This window comes from Oncorhynchus mykiss, chromosome 15 (assembly GCF_013265735.2).
Source record: "Oncorhynchus mykiss isolate Arlee chromosome 15, USDA_OmykA_1.1, whole genome shotgun sequence".
In the NCBI taxonomy this organism is placed as follows: Eukaryota; Metazoa; Chordata; class Actinopteri; order Salmoniformes; family Salmonidae; genus Oncorhynchus; species Oncorhynchus mykiss.
In genome coordinates, this window is record NC_048579.1 from 2465581 (window position 1) to 2478084 (window position 12504).

The window sequence follows — 12504 nt, forward strand, 5'->3', positions numbered from 1 at the left end:
AAAAATGTTAATGATATCATATCGCAGCTCAATGTCTTCATTATGTAGTTGATTATATTAGGCCGAACATAATGACGACACACTATAGCATCACAAACAGTAGAGATGAGCGGAATGTTTTTCAAATATATATATTTTATATAACATATGCAGCAGCTTCAGGTGCTCCAATACGCGTTGGTTTCTGAATCAATGTCTTAATAAAAGAGGAGAGGAAAAAACGTTATTAACAATTAAATCTCATCGTCTAACATAAGTCCAAAGACAAAATAAATGCAAAATATGTTTTGTGATTTATGGTATTGTCTAGCGGTGTTGGTTTGATAGCAGGGAATCATCAACAAGATTAACTTTTATGTTTTCGACAACGTTTTCCTTCAACAGCAGACATCCCTTTCCCTCTCAGGGTATCATTCTAAAGTATAAACTCATATTTTAGCAAGTTTTATTTTGGTTTAAATCTCTACCGCTCTTGTGCCGTTCTGTGCCGTTCATCGGGCGCCACCTCCCGTGCCCCTGATCCGCTTCAGTTCTGGGTCTCAATCCGACAGGGCTCGTGAGCGAAATTACCCCGGATCATAACAACAGGTCGGTTCCATTACTTTTTCCCGGGACAATGGACGGCGTCGTCTCTATTCACTAATACACAGAAACCGATCCCGCGAAGAGGAGGAGGACGAAGCGCAACGAGCGACGAGGGGTGGTGGTGCGGTGCGGACGAACAAGCGAGCGCCTGGGAAAACGTGTAAAAAATGTTTATTTATCTTACCGGATCATTTTGGGCCATTGAGTGAACTCCGAACCGCGGAAAAACTCCGAACCGCGGAAAATTGCTTTTGAGAAAAGGACTAGTCTAGTCTATGTTCGAAAAGATATCCGGTACTTTTCTGCACACATTTCATGCATTTCAATGACATATTTTCGTAAAATATGTACCGAAATGAAGATATCTCTCTATTGATTATCAACTATAACCTTAGAGGCTCTACTGCATTATTTTAATGTGTACTGTAGGCTAGGTGTTAATTTAGGCTACATTAGGTATATTGCACTTCCATAACTATTTGTCACTCAGTAGTAAAATATGACAGTTATAGTTTTGGTGTAACGGTTTAACTTTTGGAGATCAGTTTAAAGTACAATAACCTTTGCATAACAACTACATTATTTTATTTTTTTTTGCCTGAGGCTCTGCGCAGGCGCTCTGCCTGCTTGCTGTCGCTAAAACATTTTTGTTCACATTGGAGACTTGTCACAAGTGACGTCAATCACGGGGCTCTGACCAATTAGAAGTCGGGGTGATTGTTTAGCTCCACGGGCTGCAGCGCCTACCATGAATCTCTATTCACTATCAAAGCGTCCTGCTGCTGCCGGCCAACCGAATGGGATTCCATGCAGCCACTGAGATAGAATCACAACTTTTCAACTTTTTTAATATATGTTTTAGTTTGTTTTTCTATATTTTTCATTGCAATTAAAATATATTTGTCATCATTGTTATTTTGCCTGCTGTCAAGTTATTCTAGAATTAGGAGTAATGAACATGAATGCTTTGGGAAGCCCTATGATGGACCCTACGATTTCCAAACGGAACACGGCGCTGAGATTAGTTGACTTGGTAGGGGCGCACCACCATCACCATCATCACCACCATACCCCTCAGAGCGTGACAGGCTTCCCGGGGTTCAGCAGCCATCCACACTCAATGGCTCACTCGCACCCTGGGGAGATTACTGCGAAACCCCGCCTGGGGCCGAGTCCATTTGGGCCAGAACACATGGGGCACTCCGCGGCCCTCAAAATCAGCCCAGCCCATCATTACCCACACCACCATCACCACCACAATCATCATATGGCAGGCCACAGTGAAGTGGTCTCCAGTCAAACGGGAGCTTTTGGCCCGGTGCAGGCGGCGACCGTCCCTTATTCCATGTCCCACACGGCCCAGGCGTTATCCGCAGCCGCAGGTAGGGATTTCCTCATTCGGAGGGATCTGACAGCTCAAGCCATGCCGGTACTGACCGACCAGAGCCCCGGTTCAACCTCTCATCACGGAATGTTTGTCTCAACAACAGGTAGCTATCCTGGACACTACGGTCATCACCCTGATGCTGGTAGCCATGCCCTCTTCTCCGGACTCCACCATGAGCAGTCATCTAGCGGAGCACCAGGTGGCCAAGCCATGAATGGACAAATACGGTTAGGAATACCTAGCGAAATGTACGTTAGGTCTGATCACTTGAGTCAAGTGGCGAGCTCCAGGGCTGATCCGTTCTCCGCCTCGACATTACATGGCTACGGCGGTCTGAACCATCTGAACATGAACCTCGGCGCTCAGCATCACGGAGCCGGTGCATTCTTCCGCTACATGAGGCAGCCAATAAAGCAAGAACTCATCTGCAAGTGGCATGAACCGGAACTGTCGCCGAAGAAACTCTGCTCAAAAACTTACAGCACGATGCACGAGCTGGTAACTCATGTGACGGTGGAGCATGTCGGTGGCCCGGAGATGGCTAACCATATCTGCTTCTGGGAAGAGTGTCCCAGAGAAGGAAAGCCATTTAAAGCCAAGTACAAACTGGTAAATCATATCAGAGTGCACACCGGAGAGAAACCATTCCCATGTCCTTTCCCCGGCTGTGGAAAAGTATTTGCTCGATCGGAAAACCTGAAGATCCACAAGAGGACTCACACAGGTCAGTGACTTTATTTCCGTTTCAGAGACATCGGTAAAGGTTACATCCTCCTCCAGCATTGAGGAAGGTTACGATTTGAATTTATGGATTGAACCCCATTCAACACTAGAGCTCGGTTCACATTTCTATTTGAAATTGCATAACATTTCTATTTTAAATTGCATATAAATTAAATGTAGTTATTTTGAGAATATATGCTGTACAGCAGCCGCGGCGTAAAACAAAAAGGGAGAAAAAAAAATATTTAAAATGACATTGAACCAATTGCCAAATCCCTGAAAGCAGTATTTATTTCAGAATTATTTCGATATATATATATATATATATATATATATATATATATATATATATATATATATATATATATATATATATATATATGTTTATATAAATGTTTGTTTTATTCTTTCTAAATGTGATATTTGGATCATGGCATTTCAAATAAACAATTTTTAAGCTACCAAAACGTTGGCATGACACTGAGCCTGATTAGCCTAAACATTAGGCAATAGTGTATTGTTGGACAAACACATTTCCGATGTGTTTGTTGTGAATTGCTCCAGTGCGCCAGCGCTCTACAGAGATAATGCTAGGGGGATTATGGTAAAACAGTTCTCTCTCCCTCAGCGATTTGATGTGTGCCAAAACATGCCGTCCGAAGAGAGACTATGGCCCACACGGTCTGTCCAACTGTTGCGTTGCCTGCAGCAGGGTCAAGTCTAGATGTTACACAGTTCGTGGCAAATTGACGACGAAAGTAGAATTTTTTTTTGCATTTTTAGCTAACCCTCTTCCTAACATTAACTTCGAATTATCCTAATCTGCTGCGTACATGTTCCTAACCTGCTACGAAAAGGCATAAACTGTACTCTCAAAACCACGCTGCTTCAGGCACATGGAACCAAGCATATCAGATAGAACGTTGTTACTTACTTTTCTGAAGTGTTGTGTATCGCCCTATGAAGTACTAGAAGCCTACTGGTTTCAGAATGCAGTTGGGAGTAAGTTAGCCTTGGAGCGGAAATAAATTCCGATGTTGTAATGGACTTTTTTTGTTTGTTTTTGTAGTGGAGACCCTTTCTGCTTCCACCGCCGTGAACAACCCCTGGATGTGTCTTTTAATACTGTGATTTGTCAACGAGACTCTCTGTATAATGTTTGGTCTTCTGTTGAGACTAGAACTGAATGGTCACGTAGAATAATGCTACTAATAATTTAAGCTACATGGCTCGGATAGTAAAGCATGGCGCATGCGCTGCCAAGGTTTTGGGTTCGATTCCCCGGCCAACCTTATGCAAAATGTATGCAAGCATGACTCAGTCAGTGTGGATAAAAGCATCTGCTCAATGGAATTGAGGATTATTATTAATATTATTATATAAGTCAGGCAAGCTAAGAAAACATAACAACATAGGTTGATGTCATATTTCATTTGTATGCTATTTAATGGTTATGATTCATATCTTATTAGTATTATTATTATTATTATTAGTAGTAGTAGTAGTAGTAGTAGTAGTAGTAGTAGTAGTAGTAGTAGTCATCATATTAGTAGTAGTAGTAGCAGTAGTAGCAGCAACAGTAGTAGTAGTAGTAGTAGTAGTAGAAGTAGTAGTAGTAGTAGTAGTAGTAGTAGTAGTAGTAGTAGTAGTAGTCATCATATTAGTAGTAGTAGTAGCAGCAACAGTAGTAGTAGTAGTAGTAGTAGTAGTAGTAGTAGTAGTCATCATATTAGTAGTAGTAGTAGCAGTAGTAGTAGTAGTAGTAGTAGTAGTCATCATATTAGTAGTAATAGTAGCAGTAGTAGTAGTGGTAGTACTAGTAGTAGTAGTAGTGGTAGTAGTAGTAGTAGTAGTACTAGTAGTAGTAGTAGTAGTAGTAGTAGTCATCATATTAGTAGTAGTAGTAGCAGTAGTAGTAGCAGTAGGGGTAGTAGTAGCAGTAGTAGTAGCAGTAGTAGTAGTAGTAGTAGTAGTAGCAGTAGTAGTAGCAGTAGTAGTAGCATTAGTAGTACTAGTAGTAGCAGTATTATTAGAAGTAGCAGTAGCAGTAGCAGTAGTATTAGTAGTAGCAGCAGCAGCAGTAGTAGTAGCAGTAGTAGTAGCAGTAGTGGAAGTAGTAGTAGTAGTATATACAAAGCAGTAATACACTATAAAACACACAATATGAAATCATGGCAAAGTTGTCATGTTCATAAACATTTATTTGTATTAATGTATTTATATTGGAAACCCCTCTGCTTGTATTATTAGTCAGAAAAGGGTTGTTGCTAAGGAAAGGGTTCTATTATTACTTAGGAAAAGGTTGTTGCTAAGGAAAGGGTTCTATTATTACTTAGGGAAAGGTTGTTGCTAAGGAAAGTGTTGTAGTATTGCTCAGAGCAGGGTTGTTGCTAAGGAAAGTGTTGTAGTATTGCTCAGAGCAGGGTTGTTGCTAAGGAAAGGGTTCTATTATTACTAAGGGAAAGGTTGTTGCTAAGGAAAGTGTTGTAGTATTGCTCAGAGCAGGGTTGTTGCTAAGGAAAGTGTTGTAGTATTGCTCAGAGCAGGGTTGTTGCTAAGGAAAGGGTTCTATTATTACTAAGGGAAAGGTTGTTGCTAAGGAAAGTGTTGTAGTATTGCTCAGAGCAGGGTTGTTGCTAAGGAAAGGGTTCTATTATTACTAAGGGAAAGGTTGTTGCTAAGGAAAGTGTTGTAGTATTGCTCAGAGCAGGGTTGTTGCTATGGAAAGGGTTCTATTATTACTTAGGGAAAGGTTGTTGCTAAAGAAAGTGTTGTAGTATTGCTCAGAGCAGGGTTGTTGCTAAGGAAAGGGTTGTAGTATTGCTCAGAGCAGGGTTGTTGTTAAGGAAAGGGATCTATTACTACTAAGGGAAAGGTTGTTGCTAAGGAAAGTGTTGTAGTATTGCTCAGATCAGGGTTGTAGTACCCTCAGCAAGAAGTCGATAAACAGCCAGGGCATCAGGAGAGGAGGAGCCATATAGCAGTGTAACAGCCAGGGAAGCAGGAGAGGAGGAGGAGCCATATAGCAGTGTAACAGCCAGGGCAGCAGGAGAGGAGGAGGAGCCATATAGCAGTGTAAGAGGCAGGGCAATCACACTGACCCGCTTATCCAGCATGCCTACACTATTACTTGATGGACACGTGTAATGTAGCTTAGTGCCATTGTAGTTTCATTCCACTAGAGATAATGACATGAAGAGAGTCATTTTTTCCTGAACAAATATGGCCGCGTGTCTCCTGGTTGGGCCAGCGACCCAAATGAAAAGCCTTCCTTAGGGCCTTGATGAGTCAGAACTGCACATAATATGACTCTGATTCCTTTATGACTCGGATTCCTTTATGGTGAATATGACTCTGATTCCTTTATGGTGACTATGACTCTGATTCCTTTATGGTGAATATGACTCTGATTCCTTTATGGTGAATATGACTCAGATTCCTTTATGGTGAATGTGACTCGGATTCCTTTATGGTGAATATGACTCTGATTCCTTTATGGTGAATATGACTGATTCCTTTATGGTGAATATGACTCTGATTCCTTTATGGTGAATGTGACTCGGATTCCTTTATGGTGAATATGACTCTGATTCCTTTATGGTGAATATGACTCTGATTCCTTTATGGTGAATATGACTCTGATTCCTTTATGGTGAATATGACTCTGATTCCTTTATGGTGAATATGACTGATTCCTTTATGGTGAATATGACTCTGATTCCTTTATGGTGAATGTGACTCGGATTCCTTTATGGTGAATATGACTCTGATTCCTTTATGGTGAATATGACTCTGATTCCTTTATGGTGAATATGACTCTGATTCCTTTAATGTGAATGAACAATTTGCCTCTGCTGCCTCTTTCCTTCCTCCACATGTATTATTCATATCGTTTGCTCACATTACTTAAGTAGAAATCTGTTAAATGATTTGTGCGTGTGTTGATTCCCAAGGGCCTCTGGTCCAGGGTATCATGTTTAAAACCTACCCGGATCTGTGGTTATGACTGGGCTTCCCCTGGGGTGTGTTCCCGAGACATGCTCTTGTACTACACTAATGTCCCTGATTTGCTCTCTCAGCCCAACAGCTGAAGGTCAAATTGATATTCAACGTGCATGTGTAATTAGACTGAGCAATTATATATTCTCTGTAGCTAAGAGCCTAGCTGCCTGACAACGCCGCCTTGCATCGGAGAGAGATCCGCATAGGATGATTTCAGAGTAATTAATTCAACCATTATGGTTTTGCCAGGTTATGCTGTACAGGCATAGAAGCTAGACATTACAGGCCAATCAAGCTGCAGCTCTGTGGAGAGTAAAATGCTGTATTTCATTACACAGTAAATGCTTTGGTATCGTTATTTAGGAAGGTGTAATTTACAATACACGCACTGTAATATAAATTACAACTATTGTATCAAAGCAAGTATTGTGTAATGACATACAGTAAAATATCGTAGAATTGACTGCATTATACTATAATAAAAAGTAATCGGAATTGAATGAATGAATAAAATCTGTCGAGAGGAAGGGTTTGTATTACACAGTATTATACTGTAATTTACAAGGGATTGGTGTACACAGGTTGGTTGCTAGGCAAAGCATTCACACCTTACAGTATATTAATGAATATTTGGTATTTTAATATCACATACACTTCTAGAGGCCTTAACAAAGGCACCCAAACTGGCAGCGACTACAGGGCAAAACAGACCAGAAGGACAAGGCAACAGACCAGGACGACAGGGCAACAGACCAGGACGACAGGGCAACACAGGTCAGGGCAACACAGACCAAAAGGACAAGGCAACAGACCAGGACGACAGGGCAACACAGGTCAGGGCAACACAGGTCAGCGCAACACAGACCAGAAGGACAAGGCAACAGACCAGGACGACAGGGCAACACAGGTCAGGGCAACACAGGTCAGGGCAACACAGGTCAGCGCAACACAGACCAAAAAGACAGGGCAACACAGGTCAGGGCAACACAGACACAAAAGGCCAAGGAAAGTGATAACCCATTTATGTTTGAAAGACTTGTTGTCACTCCAATCTGTCCCCAATAAATATTTAAACTTACTGGGATATTGTAACCACATAGGAATTCAATTGATACGAAGTTCTCACTCACGGCTACAACATATGCAGCCTGTTATAAGACACGCCTGAAAATATGTTAATGACGAAGAAACAGCATCAGCATGAACTCACTAGTGGTGAAAATATTTTCGGGGCTTTCATTCTGCGGGGTGGAATTACAGTAGGCCTACCATCCCGAAATACAGCGATTTTCCCACAATGCACCAACATTTACAATAAGCTCCAGTAACACTTCTGTTTTGTTTTACTGTTGATTATATATGACAGTTTTCCATTACTTTGCAATATAAACAAGTACATGTCAAGTATGATAATAACTACAGGTAGAGGACAGCTTGTGTCTTAACCTACAGGGACCTACATTCTCAACAAAACCATAACCAAGCCACTAAAATCCTGCAAATTATCATCCATTATCTTTTTATTCAATGTAACACTTTAAACTATTGCATACAACAGTAGAGCTGTCCTAAAGGAACTCAGCTGGTTCAGTGGGCTGTCCTATAGGATCTCAGCTGGTTCATTGGGCTGTCCTAAAGGATCTCAGCTGGTTCATTGGGCTGTCCTAAAGGATCTCAGCTGGTTCATTGGGCTGTCCTGAAGGATCTCAGCTGGTTCATTGGGCTGTCCTGAAGGAACTCAGCTGGTTCATTGGGCTGTCCTAAAGGATCTCAGCTGGTTCATTGGGCTGTCCTGAAGGAACTCAGCTGGTTCATTGGGCTGTCCTAAAGGAACTCAGCTGGTTCAGTGGGCTGTCCTAAAGGAACTCAGCTGGTTCATTGGGCTGTCCTAAAGGATCTCAGCTGGTTCAGTGGGCTGTCATAAAGGAACTCAGCTGGTTCAGTGGGCTGTCCTAAAGGAATTCAGCTGGTTCAGTGGGCTGTCCTAAAGGAACTCAGCTGGTTCATTGGGCTGTCCTAAAGGATCGCAGCTGGTTCATTGGGCTGTCCTAAAGGATCTCAGCTGGTTCAGTGGGCTGTCCTAAAGGAACTCAGCTGGTTCAGTGGGCTGTCCTAAAGGATCTCAGCTGGTTCATTGGGCTGTCCTAAAGGAACTCAGCTGGTTCATTGGGCTGTCCTAAAGGAACTCAGCTGGTTCAGTGGGCTGTCCTAAAGGAACTCAGCTGGTTCATTGGGCTGTCCTGAAGGAACTCAGCTGGTTCATTGGGCTGTCCTAAAGGAACTCAGCTGGTTCAGTGGGCTGTCCTAAAGGAACTCAGCTGGTTCATTGGGCTGTCCTAAAGGATCTCAGCTGGTTCAGTGGGCTGTCCTAAAGGAACTCAGCTGGTTCAGTGGGCTGTCCTAAAGGATCTCAGCTGGTTCATTGGGCTGTCCTAAAGGAACTCAGCTGGTTCATTGGGCTGTCCTAAAGGAACTCAGCTGGTTCAGTGGGCTGTCCTAAAGGAACTCAGCTGGTTCATTGGGCTGTCCTGAAGGAACTCAGCTGGTTCATTGGGCTGTCCTAAAGGAACTCAGCTGATTCAGTGGGCTGTCCTAAAGGAACTCAGCTGGTTCATTGGGCTGTCCTAAAGGATCTCAGCTGGTTCAGTGGGCTGTCCTAAAGGAACTCAGCTGGTTCAGTGGGCTGTCCTAAAGGAACTCAGCTGGTTCAGTGGGCTGTCCTAAAGGAACTCAGCTGGTTCATTGGGCTGTCCTGAAGGATCTCAGCTGGTTCATTGGGCTGTCCTAAAGGATCTCAGCTGGTTCAGTGGGCTGTCCTAAAGGAACTCAGCTGGTTCAGTGGGCTGTCCTAAAGGATCTCAGCTGGTTCATTGGGCTGTCCTAAAGGAACTCAGCTGGTTCATTGGGCTGTCCTAAAGGAACTCAGCTGGTTCAGTGGGCTGTCCTAAAGGAACTCAGCTGGTTCATTGGGCTGTCCTGAAGGAACTCAGCTGGTTCATTGGGCTGTCCTAAAGGAACTCAGCTGGTTCAGTGGGCTGTCCTAAAGGAACTCAGCTGGTTCATTGGGCTGTCCTAAAGGATCTCAGCTGGTTCAGTGGGCTGTCCTAAAGGAACTCAGCTGGTTCAGTGGGCTGTCCTAAAGGAACTCAGCTGGTTCATTGGGCTGTCCTAAAGGAACTCAGCTGGTTCATTGGGCTGTCCTGAAGGATCTCAGCTGGTTCATTGGGCTGTCCTAAAGGATCTCAGCTGGTTCATTGGGCTGTCCTAAAGGATCTCAGCTGGTTCAGTGGGCTGTCCTAAAGGATCTCAGCTGGTTCATTGGGCTGTCCTAAAGGAACTCAGCTGGTTCATTTGGGCTGTCCTAAAGGATCTCAGCTGGTTCATTCGGCTGTCCTAAAGGAACACAGCTGGTTCATTGGGCTGTCCTAAAGGATCTCAGCTGGTTCATTGGGCTGTCCTAAAGGATCTCAGCTGGTTCATTGGGCTGTCCTAAAGGAACTCAGCTGGTTCAGTGGGCTGTCCTAAAGGAACTCAGCTGGTTCATTGGGCTGTCCTGAAGGAACTCGGCTGGTTCAGTGGGCTGTCCTAAAGGAACTCAGCTGGTTCATTTGGGCTGTCCTAAAGGAACTCAGCTGGTTCATACAATAGGCAATACACTATAAGCCAGTATGGTATTATATGACTTTGCGTCACCACCAAAAATAGAGAAGCGGTTTTAGTTTATGCCTTTGGGTTTTCTGAAGCCTAACTTATGTTCCCTTATTTCAGGTGAGAAACCCTTCAAATGTGAGTTTGACGGCTGCGACCGACGTTTCGCCAACAGCAGTGACCGGAAGAAGCACTCCCACGTGCACACCAGCGATAAGCCCTACAACTGCAAAGTGAGAGGCTGTGACAAATCCTACACACACCCCAGCTCGCTCCGAAAACACATGAAAGTCCACTGCAAGTCTCCGCCACCGAGCTCTGGCTACGAGTCATCAACCCCGTCATTGGTGTCCCCATCATTGGACTTAGGCCGAGAGCCAGGGTCTTCGTCGCTCTCGGAACCAGCAGCCTCGTCCCAGCCCGCCAATTTAAGAGAGTGGTACGTCTGTCATAGTTCTGGTGCCAGCGGCATTCAGACACCCCCCAGCGGCTCCTCAAGCCCTGATTCCGAGGATGAGGCCCTCTACAGACACCCAGAGCCAAGGGACGCGTTCTAACCAAAATTGTCCCTGAAAATAATAAAAAATATATCCAAGCTATTTTCTAATACGCCCATGGACTCAGAAAATAAACATCTCGAGAAGGTCTATTTTCTAATACGCCCATGGACTCAGAAAATAAACATCTCGAGAAGGTCTATTTTCTAATACGCCCATGGACTCAGAAAATAAACATCTCGAGAAGGTCTATTTTCTAATACGCCCATGGACTCAGAAAATAAACATCTCGAGAAGGTCTATTTTCTAATACGCCCATGGACTCAGAAAATAAACATCTCGAGAAGGTCTATTTTCTAATACGCCCATGGACTCAGAAAATAAACATCTCGAGAAGGTCTATTTTCTAATACGCCCATGGACTCAGAAAATAAACATCTCGAGAAGGTCTATTTTCTAAGGCCCAAATCATTCAATGCACTGGCATATCGACAAAATAAGAAACTGCCAAATTGTAGTTTTGTGATCGCTTTCTTATTTCCCCATGTGGATGAGTATGAACAAATATTCTGTAAATTTGTTCAAATGTCTCGTGCTGGTTAATTGTATGTTTGTATGTTGTTGTATTATTTTGTAAATCGAGTTTTGAATTCAATATCTTTTTAATTTATTTTTTGAATCTGACATGAACATTTTTGTATTTTCGAACCAAAGTGTTTTCAATATGAAAAATAAGTGAATGTACATTTGTAAAATTGCTAAAATTCAATGTGTTAATAACAGTAATGTTGTAAGCTTTGATCTTTCAGCTATTTTAATTGTTTGCTACTCTTATTTGTATAAATTAAATAATTGAGAAGTTTTGAGTTTCATACAGACATATTTTTTCCTATTGATTGTTTTCAGATAGTCTATTTGATATTACATTCATAAATGTTTGGTCAACGTGGTCATTTTGTGATTTGGTCATTCTTGTCATTATTTGTTATTGATGCATTTTCATAAAAATGTTGTCCTACCGAGAAAAGACACTCGAAATGTGTTACCAACTGCGTTGTAATTTGTCAGTATTTTGAATAAATCCTGTATGATAAAATTGCTATTTTACTTTTCTGGGTCTTTACTTTTTAACATTGATATTTACAATGATTTATTTAAATGCATATACTACGAGGGTACAGTTAAAAACGAATATATCACAGGTTCTGTAAAACGCTTTCAGTCTCACGGTTTAGACGACTCGTGCATAACTTTATAACGCAGCAGAGCAGATTATCACCGATCCTTTTTTAAAAAAAGGAATCGTGAGACAAAATACAGAGAGATTGTTCTATCACTATATTCAACAGCGAGCCTTATTGCCATTGGTGACTTATTATGTCTCATGTACCGTCTATAAGGTAGAGCCCATAAGGAACAAAACATGTTGTACCCGGAGCCCTTCAAACCTAACGGTCAGTAGGAGATTTTTGTTACGTTTGAACGATGTTGTTTTTTTTGCTGTCGTTTCTACTGCTACAGCTTCTTGCCAACGTGTAGACATTTCAACATTTAAATCCGCATAAAGACACATTGAAAAGATCCCACCTCCTAGGTATTATATTTACAATTCGCTTACTCTAAACTTTCCTCACCCCTGAATAGTGGAAAAAATACAAAGCA

At 42.4% G+C, this 12504-nt stretch overlaps 1 protein-coding gene across 3 annotated transcripts; it reads left to right on the plus strand.

Annotated features, from left to right (window-relative positions):
• Positions 1-143: 143 nt before the first annotated feature.
• On the plus strand, positions 144-11944 carry zic4 (zic family member 4). Of its 3 annotated transcripts, none has more exons than XR_005036340.1 (3): positions 144-2696; positions 10466-10972; positions 11023-11944. XR_005036340.1 is itself a non-coding variant. In XM_021620026.2 (2 exons), the coding sequence occupies exons 1-2, from the start codon at positions 1538-1540 to the stop codon at positions 10900-10902; spliced, it is 1596 nt and encodes a 531-aa protein (XP_021475701.2). In that variant the 5' UTR covers positions 145-1537; the 3' UTR covers positions 10903-11944. The 3 variants fall into 3 exon arrangements, 1 of the variants encoding a protein (XP_021475701.2); XR_005036339.1 differs by having other exon boundaries at positions 145-2696; positions 10466-11239; positions 11290-11944; XM_021620026.2 differs by having other exon boundaries at positions 145-2696; positions 10466-11944.
• The last annotated feature ends 560 nt before the right edge of the window (positions 11945-12504 follow it).